Consider the following 22,112-nt stretch of genomic DNA (forward strand, 5'->3'; position numbering starts at 1 on the left):
GCTGTTTATGACTTCAAGCCTATCAACTCCCGAGATTAGGCTGGCAATCCTAAAGTACCTATTAGAACATCCAATAGTCAAAGGTTAATGAAATACAAATGGTATAGAGAGAAATAGTCCTATAATAACTACAACCTAAAACTTCTTACCTGGGAATATTGAAGACTCATGTTGAAAGGAACCACCAGCTTTCATATGTTCTCATGTTCTGAGCAAGGAACTGAAACGTTAGCTTTCTTACATAGCACATATTGCACTTTTACTTTCTTCTCCAACACTTAGTTTTTGCATTATTTAAACCAAATTGAACATGTTTCATTATTTATTTGAGACTAACTTGATTTTATTGATGTATTATATTAAGTTTAAATAAAAGTGTTCATTAAGTATTGTTGTAATTTTAATTTTATATAAAATTCAAATTCAAATTAAATAAATTCAAATTGGTATCGGCTTTTTTTGGTCCTCCAATAATCGATATAGGTTTCGGCGTTGAAAAATCATAGTCGGTCGACCTCTAGCAACTACTAACAAGTCCACAACTACTAACAATCCAACGCTCTTTGACAGACAGATAATATTACGAGGTTTTGAGGCTGCATGCCAGATGGTACCCTATTCCCTACATCAGGGGCACCTTCAGTCCTCAGGGGACTGATTGGTGTCACGCCAGATGGTACCCTATTCCCTACATCAGGGGCACCTTCAGTCCTCAGGGGACTGATTGGTGTCACGCCAGATGGTACCCTATTCCCTACATCAGGGGCACCTTTAGTCCTCAGGGGACTGATTGGTGTCACGCCAGATGGTACCCTATTCCCTACATCAGGGGCACCTCCAGTCCTCAGGGGACTGATTGGTGTCACATCTGTTGCACCCTCGACAACCACTGTTAGCCCCAGCTAACACACCTGACGACAATAGTTAACTAGTTATGATCTTCAGTTTAGATTGAAATAAGTTTAATCAGCTGTGTTTGCTAGGGATGTGGGATAAGTGTGACACCAATCAGGCACCCGAGGACTGGAATTGCCCGTCCCTATGCATTCGGAAAGTATTCAGACTCCTTCACTTTATTCACAGTTTGTTATGTTACAGACTTATTCTAAAATTTATTAAACATTTTTGTATTTTTTTTCTCCAATCTAAACAAAATACCCCATAATGAAGAAGCAAAAAAAGGTTTGTATAAATGTTTTTGGGGGAAAAAAACAAGAAAAAATAAATTAAATATCACATTTATATAAGTATTCAGACCCTTTACTCAGTACTTTGTTGAAGCACCTTTGGCAGCGATTACAGCCTCGCGTTTTCTTGGGTATGATGCTACAAGCTTGGCACACCTGTATTTGGGGTGTTTCTCCTATTCTTCTCTGCAGATCCTCTCAAGTTATTTTCAGGTCTCTCCAGAGATGTTCAATCGGGTTGAAGTCTAGGCTCTGGCTGGGCCACTGAAGGACATCCTTGTCCCGAAGCCGCTCCAGCATCGTCTTGGCTGTGTGCTTAGGTTCATTGTCCTTTTGGAAGTTCAACCTTGGCCCCAGTCGGAGATCCTGTGCACTCTAGAGCAGGTTTTCATCAAGAATCTCTCTGTACTTGGCTCCGTTCATCTTTCCCTTGATCCTGACTAGTCTCCCAGTCCCTGCCACTGAAAAACATCCCCACAGCATGATGCTGCCACCACCATGCTTCACCGTAGGGATGGTGCCAGGTTTCCTCCAGATGTGACGCTTGGCATTCAGGCCAAAGAGTTAAACCTTGGTTTCATCAGACCAGAGAATCTTGTTTCTCATGGTCTGAGAGTCCTTTAGGTGCCTTTTGGCAAACGCCAAGAGGGCTGTCATGTGCCTTTTTACTGAGGAGTGGCTTCCGTCTGGCCACTCTACCATAAAGGCCTGATTTATGGAGTGCTGCAGAGATGGTTGTCCTTCTGGAAGGTTCTACCATCTCCACAGAGGAACTCTGGAGCGCTGTCAGAGTGACCATCAGGTTCTTGGTCATCTGACGAAGGCCCTTCTCCCCCAATTGCTCAGTTTGTCCAGGCGGCCAGCTCTAGGAAGTCTTGGTGGTTCCAAACTTCTTCCATTTAAGAATGATGGAGGCCACTGTGTTCTTGGGGACCTTCAATGTTACGGACATTTTTTGGTACCTTCCCCAGTTCTGTGCCTCGATACAATCCTGGCTCGGAACTCTACGGACAATTCCTTCGACCTCATGGCTTGGTTTTTGCTCTGACATGCACTGCCAACTGTGTGGCCTTCTATAGACAGGTGTGTGCCTTTCCAAATCATGTCCAATCAATTGAATTTACCACAGGTGGAATCTGTGTGGCAGGTAGCCTAGTGGTTAGAGCATTGGGCAAATAACCAAAAGGTTGCTCGATCGAATCCCCGAGCTGACAAGGTAAAAATCTGTCATTCTGCCCCTATCAACCCACTGTTCCACGGGTGCCAAAGACGTGGATGTTGAATATGGCAGCTCCTCCCACCTCTCTGATTCAGAGGGCTTGGGTTAAATGTGGAAGACCCATTAGAGTTCAATGCATTCAATTGTACAACTGACTAGGTATCCCCCCCAATCAAGTTGTAGAAACATCAAGGGTGATCAATGGAAACAGGATGAACCTGAGCTCAATTTCAAGTCTCATAGTGAAGGGTCTGAATAAGGTATTGCAGTTTTTTTTATTTCTAATACATTTGCAAAAATGTCTAAAAACCTGGTTTCACTTGTCATGATGGTGTATTGTGATGTCATTATGGTGTATTGTGATGTCATTATGGTGTATTGTGATGTCATGATGGGGTATTGTGATGTCATGATGGTGTATTGTGATGTCATTATGGTGTATTGTGATATCATTATGGTGTATTGTGATGTCATTAAGGGGTATTGTGATGTCATTATGGTGTATTGTGATGTCATTATGGGGGTATTGTGTGTAGATTGATGAGGAAAAACATGAATTTAATCAATTTCAGAATAAATCTGTAACGTAGTGCACAAAATAGGGAATAGGGTGCAATTTGGGACGTAACCCTAGGCCAAATCTTATTTGACCTTTCTTACCATTGGTTGGGGAGAGGAAGAAGTCTCCCATCGTGGTGATGGCTTTAACTCCATTGATCAGGCTGTCCCCGTTGATAGTAACGCGAGACAGGTTGGCACGTGCTGGAGGCAGGACAGTTATAGGGTCACCTAAAGAGACAAAACACAAGTCAGAGGTTCCTAGTTTCCCTCCCTGCTCCAGATTCTGTTATGAAAAACCTGAAGTTTCTCTCCAAACTATACCAAAAACAAAAACATGACCCCAAAATAAGGACATTTTCACCATTATATATTTCACCGGTGTAGTGATCCCATATGTGGTGGTGAGTGGTACAGGGGGGCCAATGAAAACACAGTGTATCGATACAACTGAAGAAGAAGCTTTCCCAAGAAATGTTTTCATACCTAAAGAATCTCAAACAAAGTTACAAACTGGCAGCCACACAAAGAGAGTACTGTCCCGTCAAAAGGGTTTCTGTTGGACTAGCCAACAGCACAAGGTGCAGTGAGTTCAGTGGGGAGGCTTTAGGTCACTGGGTCCTCAGTACTTTCCATGTAAAAAAAAAAAAGAGCAGTTTAAAATATATTTCCAAAAGCAGGTGGATGACATCAGTCATAAATTACATACAATAAAAATAACTAACTACTATGCATGGAACGATTCAACATTACATATCGGCCCCCAGTTCAAATGGATAAACTAAACTAACTACTATGCATGGAACGATTCAACATTACATATCGGCCCCCAGTTCAAATGGATAAACTAAACTAACTACTATGCATGGAACGATTCAACATTACATATCGGCCCCCAGTTCAAATGGATAAACTAAACTAACTACTATGCATGGAACGATTCAACATTACATATCGCCCCAGTTCAAATGGATAAACTAAACTAACTACTATGCATGGAACGATTCAACATTACATATCGGCCCCCAGTTCAAATGGATAAACTAAACTAACTACTATGCATGGAACGATTCAACATTACATATCGCCCCCAGTTCAAATGGATAAACTAAACTAACTACTATGCATGGAACGATTCAACATTACATATCGGCCCCCAGTTCAAATGGATAAACTAAACTAACTACTATGCATGGAACGATTCAACATTACATATCGGCCCCCAGTTCAAATGGATGAACTAAACTAACTACTATGCATGGAACGATTCAACATTACATATCGGCCCCCAGTTCAAATGGATGAACTAAACTAACTACTATGCATGGAACGATTCAACATTACATATCGGCCCCCAGTTCAAATGGATGAACTAAACTAACTACTATGCATGGAACGATTCAACTTTACATATCGGCCCCCAGTTCAAATGGATAAACTAAACTAACTACTATGCATGGAACGATTCAACATTACATATCGGCCCCCAGTTCAAATGGATGAACTAAACTAACTACTATGCATGGAACGATTCAACATTACATATCGCCCCCAGTTCAAATGGATGAACTAAACTAACTACTATGCATGGAACGATTCAACATTACATATCGGCCCCCAGTTCAAATGGATGAACTAAACTAACTACTATGCATGGAACGATTCAACATTACATATCGGCCCCCAGTTCAAATGGATGAACTAAACTAACTACTATGCATGGAACGATTCAACATTACATATCGGCCCCCAGTTCAAATGGATGAACTAAACTAACTACTATGCATGGAACGATTCAACATTACATATCGTCCCCAGTTCAAATGGATGAACGGCGAGTGCATCAGAGCCTAAACCGATCCAAATTAAGCATTGGTCAGAAAACTAATTCAAACTTCAGGAATCAATGGTTCACTGTTGTTTTTAACTCATTTTGTTTTATTCTGAAAATACCTCATCTGAATTGAACACATCTTTACTAAGCTGCAGAAATGTGTTTGAAGAGCAGTATCCAGATCCATCAGATGGAGCCATCAAAATATAGTAGAGCCATATGGGGTGGCAGGGTAGCCTAGTTGGTTAGAGTGGAGGGGCGGCAGGGTAGCCTAGTGGGTAGAGTGGAGGGGCGGCAGGCTAGCCTAGTGGTTAGAGTGGAGGGGCGGCAGGGTAGCTTAGTGGTTAGAGCATTGGACTAGTAACCAGAAGGTTGCAAGTTCAAATCCCCAAGCTGACAAGGTACAAATCTGTCGTTCTGCCCCTGATCAGGCAGTTAACCCACTGTTCCTAGGCTGTCATTGAAAATAAGAATTTGTTTTTAACTGACTTGCCTAGTTAAAAATTATAATATCTACCAAAGTTCCAAAGGCTGGGCCTAATATAGTGTAGAAGAGGTCATACAATACGTTTTGTAGTAATTCCTCTGTTGATGATGTAAAGAATATCTGTTGGTGTGTAATGAGGAGCAACCAGACGCTGCTGGTCTGTGGTGTGTAATGAGGAGCAACCAGATGCTGCTGGTCTGTGGTGTGTAATGAGGAGCAACCAGACGCTGCTGGTCTGTGGTGTGTAATGAGGAGCAACCAGACGCTGCTGGTCTATGGTGTGTAATGAGGAGCAACCAGACGCTGCTGATCAGTGGTGTGTAATGAGGAGCAACCAGACGCTGCTGGTCTGTGGTGTGTAATGAGGAGCAACCAGACGCTGCTGGTCTGTGGTGTGTAATGAGGAGCAACCAGACGCTGCTGGTTTGTGGTGTGTAATGAGGAGCAACCAGACGCTGCTGGTTTGTGGTGTGTAATGAGGAGCAACCAGACGCTGCTGGTCTGTGGTGTGTAATGAGGAGCAACCAGACACTGCTGGTCTGTGGTGTGTAACGAGGAGCAACCAGACGCTGCACTTGACACATTTATGAAATTGCTTATTCCAGTTACTGGCTGCAGAACCAAAGTACTGCAAATTGAAAAATCATGTGATTAAACTGAATAAAAAGAAGAAACTATGCTATGAAACAAAGATAAATGACACGATGAATGATAGTAAAAAAGCTTTGGAGCACCTTAAATTACATACTGGGAAAAAAGGCAAACTCAGCTCCATCATTTATTGAATCAAAAGGCTCATTCATCACAACTGATATTACCAATTACTTACTGATTTTTTCATTGGCAAGATTAGCAAACTTAGGCATGACATGCCAGCAACAAACACTGACACTACACATCCAAGTATATCTGATCAAATTATGAAAGAGAAGCATTGTCATTTTTAATTCCGTAAAGTGAGTGTGGAAGAGGTGAAAAATTATTGTTGTCTATCAACAATGACAAGCAACCATGATCTGACAACATGGTTGGAAAAAAAAAAGTTGGAAAATGACTAAGGAGAATAGCGGACGATATTGCCACATCTTCAATCTAAGCCTGCTAGAAAGTGTGTCCCCTCAGGTCTGGAGGGAAGCTATAATCATTCCGCTACCTAAGAATAGTAAAGCCCCCTTTACTGGCTCAAATAGCCAAACAATCAGCCTGTTACCAACCCTTAGTACACTGTTGGAGAATGTTTTTGTTGTTGACCAGAAACAATGCTATTTTACAGTAAACAAATTGACAGACTTTCAGCATGATTATAGGGATGGACATTCAACAAGTACAGCACTTACACAAATGACTGATGATTGGCTGAGAGAAATTGATGATAAAAATATTGTGGGGGCTGTATTGTTAGACTTCAGTGCGGCTTGAGACATTATCGATTATCGTCTGCTGCTGGAAAAACGTGTGTTATGGCTTTACACCCCCTGCTATAATGTGGATAAAGAGTTACCTGTCTAACAGAACACAGAGAGTGTTCTTTAATGGAAGCCTCTCAAACATAATCCAGGTAGAAATCAGGAATTCCCCAGGGCAGCTGTCTAGGCCCCTTACTTTTTTCAATCTTTACTAACTACATGCCACTGGCTTTGAGTATGCGGATGACTCAACACTATACTCTTCATCTACTACAGCGGCTGTAATGACTGCAACACTCAACAAAGAGCTGCAGTTAGTTTCAGAATGGGAGGCAAGGAATAAGTTAGTCGTAAATATTTATAAAACTAAAAGCACTGTATTTGGGACAAATCATTCACTAAACCCCAAACCTCAACTAAACCTTGTAATGAATGATGTGGAAATTGAGCAAGTTGAGGTGAGTAACTCTGGATGGTAAACTGTCATGGTCAAAACATATTGATGCAGTAGTAGCTAAGATGGGGAGAAGTCTGTCTATAATAAAGCGATGCTCTGCCTTCTTAACAACACTATCAACAAGGCAGGTCCTACAGGCCCTAGTTTTGTCACACCTGGACTACTGTTCAGTGGTGTGGTCAGGTGCCACAAAGAGGAAAATTGCAATTGCCTAAGAACAGGGCAGCACGGCTGGTCCTTGGATGAACACAGAGAGCTAATATTAATAATATGCATGTCAATCTCTCCTGGCTCAAAGTGAAGGAGAGATTGACTTTATCACTACTTGTATTTATGAGAGGTATTGACATGTTGAATGCACCGACCTGTCTGTCTAAACTACTGGCACACAGCTCAGACACACATGCATACCCCATAAGACATGCACCAGGGGTCTCTTCACAGTCCCCAAGTCCATAACAGACTATGGGAGGTGCACAGTACTGCATAGAGCAATGACTACATGGAACTCTATTCCACATCAAGTCATTTTTGCTAACAGTAACATTTGATTTTAAAAAACAGATACAAAAATACACGTTATGCTACTGCGGGGAATGTGAAGCAACACAAACACAGGCACTGACACACTTCCGGTTACTAGTCCAACGCTCTAACCACTAGGCTACCTTCCGGTTACTTCCGGTTACTAGTCCAACGCTCTAACCACTTGCAACCTTCCGGTTACTTCCGGTTACTAGTCCAACGCTCTAACCAATAGGCTACCTTCCGGTTACTTCCGGTTACTAGTCCAACGCTCTAACCAATAGGCTACCTTCCGGTTACTTCCGGTTACTAGTCCAACGCTCTAACCAATAGGCTACCTTCCGGTTACTTCCGGTTACTACTCCAACGCTCTAACCAATAGGCTACATACCGGTTACTAGTCCAACACTCTAACCACTAGGCTACCTTCCGGTTACTAGTCCAACGCTCTAACCAATAGGCTACCTTCCGGTTACTAGTCCAACGCTCTAACCAATAGGCTACCTTCCGGTTACTAGTCCAACGCTCTAACCAATAGGCTACATTCCGGTTACTAGTCCAACGCTCTAACCAATAGGCTACATTCCGGTTACTGGTAAAACGCTCTAGCCAATAGGCTACCTTCCGGTTACTAGTCCAACGCTCTAACCAATAGGCTACCTTCCGGTTACTAGTCCAACGCTCTAACCAATAGGCTACCTTCAGGTTACTAGTCCAACGCTCTAACCAATAGGCTACCTTCCGGTTACTAGTCCAACGCTCTAACCAATAGGCTAACTTCCTGTTACTAGTCCAACGCTCTAACCAATAGGCTACCTTCCGGTTACTAGTCCAACGCTCTAACCAATAGGCTACCTTCCGGTTACTAGTCCAACGCTCTAACCAATAGGCTACCTTCAAGTTACTAGTCCAATGCTCTAACCAATAGGCTACCTTCCGGTTACTAGTCCAACGCTCTAACCAATAGGCTACCTTCCGGTTACAAGTCCAACGCTCTAACCAATAGGCTACCTTCCGGTTACTTCGTGTTACTAGTCCAAAGCTCTAACCACTAGGCTACCTTCCGGTTACTAGTCCAACACTCTAACCAATAGGCTACCTTCCTGTTACTTCCGGTTACTAGTCCAACGCTCTAACCACTAGGCTACCTTCCGGTTACTAGTCCAAAGCTTTAACAAATAGGCTACCTTCCGGTTACTTCCTGTTACTAGTCCAACGCTCTAACCAATAGGCTACCTTCCGGTTACTCGTCCAACGCTCTAACCAATAGGCTACCTTCCGGTTACTAGTCCAACGCTCCAACCAATAGGCTACCTTCCGGTTACAAGTCCAAAGCTCTAACCAATAGGCTGCCTTCCGGTTACTAGTCCAACGCTCTAACCAATAGGCCACCTTTAGGTTACTAGTCCAACGCTCTAACCAATAGGCTACCTTCCGGTTACTTCCGGCTACTAGTCCAACGCTCTAATCACTAGGCTACCTTCCGGTTACTAGTCCAACACTCTAACCAATAGGCTACCTTCCGGTTACTTCCGGTTACTAGTCCAACGCTCTAACCAATAGGCTACCTTCCGGTTACTTCCGGTTACTAGTCCAACGCTCTAACCAATAGGCTAACTTCCGGTTACTAGTCCAACGCTCTAACCAATAGGCTACCTTCAGGTTACTAGACCAACGCTCTAACCAATAGGCTGCCTTCCGGTTACTAGTCCAACGCTCTAACCAATAGGCTACCTTCCGGTTACTAGTCCAACGCTCTAACCAATAGGCTGTCTTCCGGTTACTAGTCCAACGCTCTAACCAATAGGCTGCCTTCCGGTTACTAGTCCAACGCTCTAACCAATAGGCTACCTTCAGGTTACTAGACCAACGCTCTAACCAATAGGCTGCCTTCCGGTTACTAGTCCAACGCTCTAACCAATAGGCTACCTTCCGGTAACTAGTCCAACGCTCTAACCAATAGGCTGTCTTCCGGTTACTAGTCCAACGCTCTAACCAATAGGCTACCTTCAGGTTACTAGTCCAACGCTCTAACCAATAGGCTACCTTACGGTTACTAGTCCAACGCTCTAACCAATAGGCTACCTTCCAGTTACTAGTCCAACGCTCTAACCAATAGGCTACCTTAAAGTTACTAGTCCAACGCTCTAACCAATAGGCTGCCTTCCGGTTACTAGTCCAACGCTCAAACCAATAGGCTACCTTCCATTTTCTTCCGGTTACTAGTCCAACGCTCTAACCAATAGGCTACCTTCCGGTTACTTCCGGTTACTAGTCCAACGCTCTAACCAATAGGCTACCTTCCGGTTACTAGTCCAACGCTCTAACCAATAGGCTACCTTCCGGTTACTAGTCCAACGCTCTAACCAATAGGCTACCTTCCGGTTACTTCCGGTTACTAGTCCAACGCTCTGACCAATAGGCTACCTTCAGGTTACTAGTCCAACGCTCTAACCAATAGGCTGCCTTCCGGTTACTAGTCCAACGCTCTAACCAATAGGCTACCTTCAGGTTACTAGACCAACGCTCTAACCAATAGGCTGCCTTCCGGTTACTAGTCCAACGCTCTAACCAATAGGCTACCTTCCGGTAACTAGTCCAACGCTCTAACCAATAGGCTGTCTTCCGGTTACTAGTCCAACGCTCTAACCAATAGGCTACCTTCAGGTTACTAGTCCAACGCTCTAACCAATAGGCTACCTTACGGTTACTAGTCCAACGCTCTAACCAATAGGCTACCTTCCAGTTACTAGTCCAACGCTCTAACCAATAGGCTACCTTAAAGTTACTAGTCCAACGCTCTAACCAATAGGCTGCCTTCCGGTTACTAGTCCAACGCTCAAACCAATAGGCTACCTTCCATTTTCTTCCGGTTACTAGTCCAACGCTCTAACCAATAGGCTACCTTCCGGTTACTTCCGGTTACAAGTCCAACGCTCTAACCAATAGGCTACATACCGGTTACTAGTCCAACGCTCTAACCAATAGGCTACCTTCCGGTTACTAGTCCAACGCTCTAACCAATAGGCTACCTTCCGGTTACTAGTCCAACGCTCTAACCAATAGGCTACCTTCCGGTTACTTCCGGTTACTAGTCCAACGCTCTGACCAATAGGCTACCTTCAGGTTACTAGTCCAACGCTCTAACCAATAGGCTACCTTCCGGTTACTAGTCCAACGCTCGAACCAATAGGCTACCTTCCGGTTACTAGTCCAACGCTCTAACCACTAGGCTACCTTCCGGTTACTTCCGGTTACTAGTCCAACGCTCTAACCAATAGGCTACCTTCCGGTTACTAGTCCAACGCTCTAACCAATAGGCTACCTTCCGGTAACTAGTCCAACGCTCTAACCAATAGGCTACCTTCCGGTTACTAGTCCAAAGCTCTAACCAATAGGCTGCCTTCCGGTTACTAGTCCAACGCTCTAACCAAAAGGCTACCTTCAGGTTACTAGTCCAACGCTCTAACCAATAGGCTACCTTCCGGTTACTAGTCCAACGCTCTAACCAATAGGCTGCCTTCCGGTTACTAGTCCAACGCTCTAACCAATAGGCTACCTTCAGGTTACTAGTCCAACGCTCTAACCAATAGGCTACATTCCGGTTACTTCCGGTTACTAGTCCAACGCTCTAATCACTAGGCTACCTTCCGGTTACTAGTCCAACGCTCTAACCAATAGGCTACCTTCCGGTTACTTCCGGTTACTAGTCCAACGCTCTAACCAATAGGCTACCTTCTGGTTACTTCCGGTTACTAGTCCAACGCTCTAACCAATAGGCTACCTTCCGGTTACTAGTCCAACGCTCTAACCAATAGGCTGCCTTCCGGTTACTAGTCCAACGCTCTAACCAATAGGCTGCCTTCCGGATACTAGTCTAACGCTCTAACCAATAGGCTACCTTCCGGTTACTTCCGGTTACTAGTCCAACGCTCTAACCAATAGGCTACCTTCCGGTTACTAGTCCAACGCTCTAACCAATAGGCTACCTTCAGGTAACTAGTCCAACGCTCTAACCAATAGGCTACCTTCCGGTTACTAGTAAACGCTCTAGCCAATAGGCTACCTTCCGGTTACTAGTCCAACGCTCTAACCAACAGGCTACCTTCCGGTTACTAGTCCAACGCTCTAACCAATAGGCTACCTTCAGGTTACTAGTCCAACGCTCTAACCAATAGGCTACCTTCCGGTTACTAGTCCAACGCTATAACCAATAGGCTACCTTCCTGTTACTAGTCCAACGCTCTAACCAATAGGCTACCTTCCGGTTACTAGTCCAATGCTCTAACCAATAGGCTACCTTCCGGTTACTAGTCCAACACTCTAACCAATAGGCTACCTTCCTGTTACTTCCGGTTACTAGTCCAACGCTCTAACCACTAGGCTACCTTCCGGTTACTTCGTGTTACTAGTCCAAAGCTCTAACCACTAGGCTACCTTCCGGTTACTAGTCCAACACTCTAACCAATAGGCTACCTTTCTGTTACTTCCGATTACTAATCCAACGCTCTAACCACTAGGCTACCTTCCGGTTACTAGTCCAAAGCTTTAACAAATAGGCTACCTTCCGGTTACTTCCTGTTACTAGTCCAACGCTCTAACCAATAGGCTACCTTCCGGTTACTAGTCCAACGCTCTAACCAATAGGCTACCTTCCGGTTACTCGTTCAACGCTCTAACCAATAGGCTACCTTCCAGTTACTAGTCCAACGCTCCAACCAATAGGCTACCTTCCGGTTACTAGTCCAACGCTCTAACCAATAGGCTACCTTCCGGTTACTAGTCCAACGCTCTAACCAATAGGCTGCCTTCCGGTTACTAGTCCAACGCTCTAACCAATAGGCTACCTTCCGGTTACTTCCGGCTACTAGTCCAACGCTCTAATCACTAGGCTACCTTCCGGTTACTAGTCCAACACTCTAACCAATAGGCTACCTTCCGGTTACTTCCGGTTACTAGTCCAACGCTCTAACCAATAGGCTACTTTCCGGTTACTTCCGGTTACTAGTCCAACGCTCTAACCAACAGGCGACCTTCCGGTTACTAGTCCAACGCTCTAACCAATAGGCTACCTTCCGGTTACTTCCGGTTACAAGTCCAACGCTCTAACCAATAGGCTACATACCGGTTACTAGTCCAACGCTCTAACCAATAGGCTACCTTCCGGTTACTAGTCCAACGCTCTAACCAATAGGCTACCTTCCGGTTACTAGTCCAACGCTCTAACCAATAGGCTACCTTCCGGTTACTTCCGGTTACTAGTCCAACGCTCTGACCAATAGGCTACCTTCAGGTTACTAGTCCAACGCTCTAACCAATAGGCTACCTTCCGGTTACTAGTCCAACGCTCGAACCAATAGGCTACCTTCCGGTTACTTCCGGTTACTAGTCCAACGCTCTAACCAATAGGCTACCTTCCGGTTACTAGTCCAACGCTCTAACCAATAGGCTACCTTCCGGTAACTAGTCCAACGCTCTAATCAATAGGCTACCTTCCGGTTACTAGTCCAAAGCTCTAACCAATAGGCTGCCTTCCGGTTACTAGTCCAACGCTCTAACCAAAAGGCTACCTTCAGGTTACTAGTCCAACGCTCTAACCAATAGGCTACCTTCCGGTTACTAGTCCAACGCTCTAACCAATAGGCTGCCTTCCGGTTACTAGTCCAACGCTCTAACCAATAGGCTACCTTCAGGTTACTAGTCCAACGCTCTAACCAATAGGCTACATTCCGGTTACTTCCGGTTACTAGTCCAACGCTCTAATCACTAGGCTACCTTCCGGTTACTAGTCCAATGCTCTAACCAATAGGCTACCTTCCGGTTACTTCCGGTTACTAGTCCAACGCTCTAACCAATAGGCTACCTTCTGGTTACTTCCGGTTACTAGTCCAACGCTCTAACCAATAGGCTACCTTCCGGTTACTAGTCCAACGCTCTAACCAATAGGCTGCCTTCCGGTTACTAGTCCAACGCTCTAACCAATAGGCTGCCTTCCGGATACTAGTCTAACGCTCTAACCAATAGGCTACCTTCCGGTTACTTCCGGTTACTAGTCCAACGCTCTAACCAATAGGCTACCTTCCGGTTACTAGTCCAACGCTCTAACCAATAGGCTACCTTCAGGTAACTAGTCCAACGCTCTAACCAATAGGCTACCTTCCGGTTACTAGTAAAACGCTCTAGCCAATAGGCTACCTTCCGGTTACTAGTCCAACGCTCTAACCAACAGGCTACCTTCCGGTTACTAGTCCAACGCTCTAACCAATAGGCTACCTTCAGGTTACTAGTCCAACACTCTAACCAATAGGCTACCTTCCGGTTACTAGTCCAACGCTATAACCAATAGGCTACCTTCCTGTTACTAGTCCAACGCTCTAACCAATAGGCTACCTTCCGGTTACTAGTCCAATGCTCTAACCAATAGGCTACCTTCCGGTTACTAGTCCAACACTCTAACCAATAGGCTACCTTCCTGTTACTTCCGGTTACTAGTCCAACGCTCTAACCACTAGGCTACCTTCCGGTTACTTCGTGTTACTAGTCCAAAGCTCTAACCACTAGGCTACCTTCCGGTTACTAGTCCAACACTCTAACCAATAGGCTACCTTTCTGTTACTTCCGGTTACTAATCCAACGCTCTAACCACTAGGCTACCTTCCGGTTACTAGTCCAAAGCTTTAACAAATAGGCTACCTTCCGGTTACTTCCTGTTACTAGTCCAACGCTCTAACCAATAGGCTACCTTCCTGTTACTTCCGGTTACTAGTCCAACGCTCTAACCACTAGGCTACCTTCCGGTTACTAGTCCAAAGCTTTAACAAATAGGCTACCTTCCGGTTACTTCCTGTTACTAGTCCAACGCTCTAACCAATAGGCTACCTTCCGGTTACTAGTCCAACGCTCTAACCAATAGGCTACCTTCCGGTTACTCGTCCAACGCTCTAACCAATAGGCTACCTTCCAGTTACTAGTCCAACGCTCCAACCAATAGGCTACCTTCCGGTTACTAGTCCAACGCTCTAACCAATAGGCTACCTTCCGGTTACTAGTCCAACGCTCTAACCAATAGGCTGCCTTCCGGTTACTAGTCCAACGCTCTAACCAATAGGCTACCTTCCGGTTACTTCCGGCTACTAGTCCAACGCTCTAATCACTAGGCTACCTTCCGGTTACTAGTCCAACACTCTAACCAATAGGCTACCTTCCGGTTACTTCCGGTTACTAGTCCAACGCTCTAACCAATAGGCTACTTTCCGGTTACTTCCGGTTACTAGTCCAACGCTCTAACCAACAGGCGACCTTCCGGTTACTAGTCCAACGCTCTAACCAATAGGCTACCTTCCGGTTACTAGTCCAACGCTCTAACCAATAGGCTAACTTCCGGTTACTAGTCCAAGGCTCTAACCAATAGGCTACCTTCCGGTTACTAGTCCAACGCTCTAACCAATAGGCTACCTTCCGGTTACTAGTCCAACGCTCTAACCAATAGGCTACCTTCCGGTAACTAGTCCAACGCTCTAACCAATAGGCTGCCTTCCGGTTACTAGTCCAACGCTCTAACCAATAGGCTACCTTCAGGTTACTAGTCCAACGCTCTAACCAATAGGCTGCCTTCCGGTTACTAGTCCAACGCTCTAACCAATAGGCTACATTCCGGTTACTAGTCCAACGCTCTAACCAATAGGCTACCTTCCGGTAACTAGTCCAACGCTCTAACCAATAGGCTGCCTTCCGGTTACTAGTCCAACGCTCTAACCAATAGGCTACCTTCAGGTTACTAGTCCAACGCTCTAACCAATAGGCTGCCTTCCGGTTACTAGTCCAACGCTCTAACCAATAGGCTACCTTCCGGTTACTAGTCCAACGCTCTAACCAATAGGCTACCTTCCGGTTACTAGTCCAACGCTCTAACCAATAGGCTACCTTCCGGTTACTAGTCCAACGCTCTAACCAATAGGCTACCTTCCGGTAACTAGTCCAACGCTCTAACCAATAGGCTGTCTTCTGGTTACTAGTCCAACGCTCTAACCAATAGGCTACCTTCAGGTTACTAGTCCAACGCTCTAACCAATAGGCTACCTTACGGTTACTAGTCCAACGCTCTAACCACTAGGCTACCTTCCAGTTACTAGTCCAAGGCTCTAACCAATAGGCTGCCTTCCGGTTACTAGTCCAACGCTCTAACCAATAGGCTGCCTTCCGGTTACTAGTCCAACGCTCTAACCAATAGGCTACCTTCAGGTTACTAGTCCAACGCTCTAACCAATAGGCTAGCTTCCGGTTACTAGTCCAACGCTCTAACCAATAGGCTACCTTCCGGTTACTAGTCCAACACTCTAACCAATGGGCTACCTTCCGGTTACTTCCGGTTACTAGTCCAACGCTCTAACCAATAGGCTACCTTCCGGTTACTTCAGGTTACTAGTCCAACGCTCTAACCACTAGGCTACCTTCCGGTTACTTCCGGTTACTAGTCCAACGCTCTAACCAATAGGCTACCTTCCGGTTACTTCAGGTTACTAGTCCAACGCTCTAACCACTAGGCTAAGGTGAATTCACCAATTTGTAAGTCGCTCTGGATAAGAGCGTCTGCCAAATGACTTAAATGTAAATGCTACCTTCCGGTTACTAGTCCAACGCTCTAACCAATAGGCTACCTTCCGGTTACTAGTCCAACACTCTAACCAATAGGCTACCTTCCGGTTACTAGTCCAACGCTCTAACCAATAGGCTACCTTCCGGTTACTTCCTGTTACTAGTCCAACGCTCTAACCAATAGGCTACCTTCCTGTTACTTCCGGTTACTAGTCCAACGCTCTAACCAATAGGCTACCTTCCGGTTACTAGTCCAACGCTCTAACCAATAGGCTACCTTCCGGTTACTAGTCCAACGCTCTAACCAATAGGCTACCTTCCGGTTACTAGTCCAACGCTCTAACCAATAGGCTACCTTCCGGTAACTAGTCCAACGCTCTAACCAATAGGCTGTCTTCCGGTTACTAGTCCAACGCTCTAACCAATGGGCTACCTTCCGGTTACTTCCGGTTACTAGTCCAACGCTCTAACCAATAGGCTACCTTCCGGTTACTTCAGGTTACTAGTCCAACGCTCTAACCACTAGGCTACCTTCCGGTTACTTCCGGTTACTAGTCCAACGCTCTAACCAATAGGCTACCTTCCGGTTACTAGTCCAACGCTCTAACCAATAGGCTACCTTCCGGTTACTTCCGGTTACTAGTCCAACGCTCTAACCAATAGGCTACCTTCCGGTTACTAGTCCAACACTAACCAATAGGCTACCTTCCGGTTACTTCCGGTTACTAGTCCAACACTCTAACCACTAGGCTACCTTCCGGTTACTTCAGGTTACTAGTCCAACGCTCTAACCACTAGGCTAAGGTGAATTCACCAATTTGTAAGTCGCTCTGGATAAGAGCGTCTGCCAAATGACTTAAATGTAAATGCTACCTTCCGGTTACTAGTCCAACGCTCTAACCAATAGGCTACCTTCCGGTTACTAGTCCAACACTCTAACCAATAGGCTACCTTCCGGTTACTAGTCCAACGCTCTAACCAATAGGCTACCTTCCGGTTACTTCCCGTTACTAGTCCAACGCTCTAACCAATAGGCTACCTTCCTGTTACTTCCGGTTACTAGTCCAACGCTCTAACCACTAGGCTACCTTCCGGTTACTAGTCCAACGCTCTAACCAATAGGCTACCTTCCGGTTACTAGTCCAACGCTCTAACCAATAGGCTACCTTCCGGTTACTAGTCCAACGCTCTAACCAATAGGCTACCTTCCGGTAACTAGTCCAACGCTCTAACCAATAGGCTGTCTTCCGGTTACTAGTCCAACGCTCTAACCAATAGGCTACCTTCAGGTTACTAGTCCAACGCTCTAACCAATAGGCTACCTTACGGTTACCAGTCCAACGCTCTAACCACTAGGCTACCTTCCAGTTACTAGTCCAAGGCTCTAACCAATAGGCTGCCTTCCGGTTACTAGTCCAACGCTCTAACCAATAGGCTGCCTTCCGGTTACTAGTCCAACGCTCTAACCAATAGGCTACCTTCAGGTTACTAGTCCAACGCTCTAAACAATAGGCTAGCTTCCGGTTACTAGTCCAACGCTCTAACCAATAGGCTACCTTCCGGTTACTAGTCCAACACTCTAACCAATGGGTTACCTTCCGGTTACTTCCGGTTACTAGTCCAACGCTCTAACCAATAGGCTACCTTCCGGTTACTTCAGGTTACTAGTCCAACGCTCTAACCAATAGGCTACCTTCCGGTTACTAGTCCAACGCTCTAACCAATAGGCTACCTTCCGGTTACTCGTCCAACGCTCTAACCAATAGGCTACCTTCCGGTTACTAGTCCAACGCTCCAACCAATAGGCTACCTTCCGGTTACTAGTCCAACGCTCTAACCAATAGGCTACCTTCCGGTTACTAGTCCAACGCTCTAACCAATAGGCTGCCTTCCGGTTACTAGTCCAACGCTCTAACCAATAGGCCACCTTCAGGTTACTAGTCCAACGCTCTAACCAATAGGCTACCTTCCGGTTACTTCCGGCTACTAGTCCAACGCTCTAATCACTAGGCTACCTTCCGGTTACTAGTCCAACACTCTAACCAATAGGCTACCTTCCGGTTACTTCCGGTTACTAGTCCAACGCTCTAACCAATAGGCTACCTTCCGGTTACTTCCGGTTACTAGTCCAACGCTCTAACCAACAGGCGACCTTCCGGTTACTAGTCCAACGCTCTAACCAATAGGCTACCTTCCGGTTACTAGTCCAACGCTCTAACCAATAGGCTACCTTCCGGTTACTAGTCCAACGCTCTAACCAATAGGCTGCCTTCCGGTTACTAGTCCAACGCTCTAACCAATAGGCCACCTTCAGGTTACTAGTCCAACGCTCTAACCAATAGGCTACCTTCCGGTTACTTCCGGCTACTAGTCCAACGCTCTAATCACTAGGCTACCTTCCGGTTACTAGTCCAACACTCTAACCAATAGGCTACCTTCCGGTTACTTCCGGTTACTAGTCCAACGCTCTAACCAATAGGCTACCTTCCGGTTACTTCCGGTTACTAGTCCAACGCTCTAACCAACAGGCGACCTTCCGGTTACTAGTCCAACGCTCTAACCAATAGGCTACCTTCCGGTTACTAGTCCAACGCTCTAACCAATAGGCTAACTTCCGGTTACTAGTCCAACGCTCTAACCACTAGGCTAAGGTGAATTCACCAATTTGTAAGTCGCTCTGGATAAGAGCGTCTGCCAAATGACTTAAATGTAAATGCTACCTTCCGGTTACTAGTCCAACGCTCTAACCAATAGGCTACCTTCCGGTTACTAGTCCAACACTCTAACCAATAGGCTACCTTCCGGTTACTAGTCCAACGCTCTAACCAATAGGCTACCTTCCGGTTACTTCCCGTTACTAGTCCAACGCTCTAACCAATAGGCTACCTTCCTGTTACTTCCGGTTACTAGTCCAACGCTCTAACCACTAGGCTACCTTCCGGTTACTAGTCCAACGCTCTAACCAATAGGCTACCTTCCGGTTACTAGTCCAACGCTCTAACCAATAGGCTACCTTCCGGTTACTAGTCCAACGCTCTAACCAATAGGCTACCTTCCGGTAACTAGTCCAACGCTCTAACCAATAGGCTGTCTTCCGGTTACTAGTCCAACGCTCTAACCAATAGGCTACCTTCAGGTTACTAGTCCAACGCTCTAACCAATAGGCTACCTTACGGTTACCAGTCCAACGCTCTAACCACTAGGCTACCTTCCAGTTACTAGTCCAAGGCTCTAACCAATAGGCTGCCTTCCGGTTACTAGTCCAACGCTCTAACCAATAGGCTGCCTTCCGGTTACTAGTCCAACGCTCTAACCAATAGGCTACCTTCAGGTTACTAGTCCAACGCTCTAAACAATAGGCTAGCTTCCGGTTACTAGTCCAACGCTCTAACCAATAGGCTACCTTCCGGTTACTAGTCCAACACTCTAACCAATGGGTTACCTTCCGGTTACTTCCGGTTACTAGTCCAACGCTCTAACCAATAGGCTACCTTCCGGTTACTTCAGGTTACTAGTCCAACGCTCTAACCAATAGGCTACCTTCCGGTTACTAGTCCAACGCTCTAACCAATAGGCTACCTTCCGGTTACTCGTCCAACGCTCTAACCAATAGGCTACCTTCCGGTTACTAGTCCAACGCTCCAACCAATAGGCTACCTTCCGGTTACTAGTCCAACGCTCTAACCAATAGGCTACCTTCCGGTTACTAGTCCAACGCTCTAACCAATAGGCTGCCTTCCGGTTACTAGTCCAACGCTCTAACCAATAGGCCACCTTCAGGTTACTAGTCCAACGCTCTAACCAATAGGCTACCTTCCGGTTACTTCCGGCTACTAGTCCAACGCTCTAATCACTAGGCTACCTTCCGGTTACTAGTCCAACACTCTAACCAATAGGCTACCTTCCGGTTACTTCCGGTTACTAGTCCAACGCTCTAACCAATAGGCTACCTTCCGGTTACTTCCGGTTACTAGTCCAACGCTCTAACCAACAGGCGACCTTCCGGTTACTAGTCCAACGCTCTAACCAATAGGCTACCTTCCGGTTACTAGTCCAACGCTCTAACCAATAGGCTAACTTCCGGTTACTAGTCCAAGGCTCTAACCAATAGGCTACCTTCCGGTTACTAGTCCAACGCTCTAACCAATAGGCTACCTTCCGGTTACTAGTCCAACGCTCTAACCAATAGGCTACCTTCCGGTAACTAGTCCAACGCTCTAACCAATAGGCTGCCTTCCGGTTACTAGTCCAACGCTCTAACCAATAGGCTACCTTCAGGTTACTAGTCCAACGCTCTAACCAATAGGCTACCTTCCGGTTACTAGTCCAACGCTCTAACCAATAGGCTACCTTCCGGTTACTAGTCCAACGCTCTAACCAATAGGCTACCTTCCGGTAACAAGTCCAACGCTCTAACCAATAGGCTGCCTTCCGGTTACTAGTCCAACGCTCTAACCAATAGGCTACCTTCAGGTTACTAGTCCAACGCTCTAACCAATAGGCTGCCTTCTGGTTACTAGTCCAACGCTCTAACCAATAGGCTACCTTCCGGTTACTAGTCCAACGCTCTAACCAATAGGCTACCTTCCGGTTACTAGTCCAACGCTCTAACCAATAGGCTACCTTCCGGTTACTAGTCCAACGCTCTAACCAATAGGCTACCTTCCGGTAACTAGTCCAACGCTCTAACCAATAGGCTGTCTTCCGGTTACTAGTCCAACGCTCTAACCAATAGGCTACCTTCAGGTTACTAGTCCAACGCTCTAACCAATAGGCTACCTTACGGTTACTAGTCCAACGCTCTAACCACTAGGCTACCTTCCAGTTACTAGTCCAAGGCTCTAACCAATAGGCTGCCTTCCGGTTACTAGTCCAACGCTCTAACCAATAGGCTGCCTTCCGGTTACTAGTCCAACGCTCTAACCAATAGGCTACCTTCAGGTTACTAGTCCAACGCTCTAACCAATAGGCTAGCTTCCGGTTACTAGTCCAACGCTCTAACCAATAGGCTACCTTCCGGTTACTAGTCCAACACTCTAACCAATGGGCTACCTTCCGGTTACTTCAGGTTACTAGTCCAACGCTCTAACCACTAGGCTACCTTCCGGTTACTTCCGGTTACTAGTCCAACGCTCTAACCAATAGGCTACCTTCCGGTTACTAGTCCAACGCTCTAACCAATAGGCTACCTTCCGGTTACTTCCGGTTACTAGTCCAACGCTCTAACCAATAGGCTACCTTCCGGTTACTAGTCCAACACTAACCAATAGGCTACCTTCCGGTTACTTCCGGTTACTAGTCCAACACTCTAACCACTAGGCTACCTTCCGGTTACTTCAGGTTACTAGTCCAACGCTCTAACCACTAGGCTAAGGTGAATTCACCAATTTGTAAGTCGCTCTGGATAAGAGCGTCTGCCAAATGACTTAAATGTAAATGCTACCTTCCGGTTACTAGTCCAACGCTCTAACCAATAGGCTACCTTCCGGTTACTAGTCCAACACTCTAACCAATAGGCTACCTTCCGGTTACTAGTCCAACGCTCTAACCAATAGGCTACCTTCCGGTTACTTCCGGTTACTAGTCCAACACTCTAACCAATAGGCTACCTTCCGGAACCTAGTCCAACGCTCTAACCAATAGGCTACCTTCCAGTTACTTCCGGTTACTAGTCCAACGCTCTAACCACTAGGCTACCTTCCGGTTACTAGTCCAACGCTCTAACCATTAGGCTGCCTTCCGGTTACTAGTCCAATGCTCTAACCAATAGGCTACCTTCCGGTTTCTTCCGGTTACTAGTCCAACGCTCTAACCAATAGGCTACCTTCCGGTTACTTCCGGTTA

At 45.9% G+C, this 22,112-nt stretch overlaps 1 protein-coding gene across 1 annotated transcript in view; it reads right to left on the reverse strand.

Annotated features, from left to right (window-relative positions):
- cep126 (centrosomal protein 126) overlaps positions 1-22,112 on the reverse strand; it is an 85,674-nt gene that overhangs the window by 20,629 nt on the left and 42,933 nt on the right. The window contains exon 8 of the mRNA XM_064985594.1: positions 3,067-3,225. Within this exon, the coding sequence (XP_064841666.1) occupies positions 3,067-3,225 (159 nt within the window). The remainder of the gene's footprint in view (positions 1-3,066; positions 3,226-22,112) is intronic.

The sequence above is a fragment of the Oncorhynchus masou genome, chromosome 13, assembly GCF_036934945.1.
Source record: "Oncorhynchus masou masou isolate Uvic2021 chromosome 13, UVic_Omas_1.1, whole genome shotgun sequence".
Taxonomy (NCBI): domain Eukaryota; kingdom Metazoa; phylum Chordata; class Actinopteri; order Salmoniformes; family Salmonidae; genus Oncorhynchus; species Oncorhynchus masou.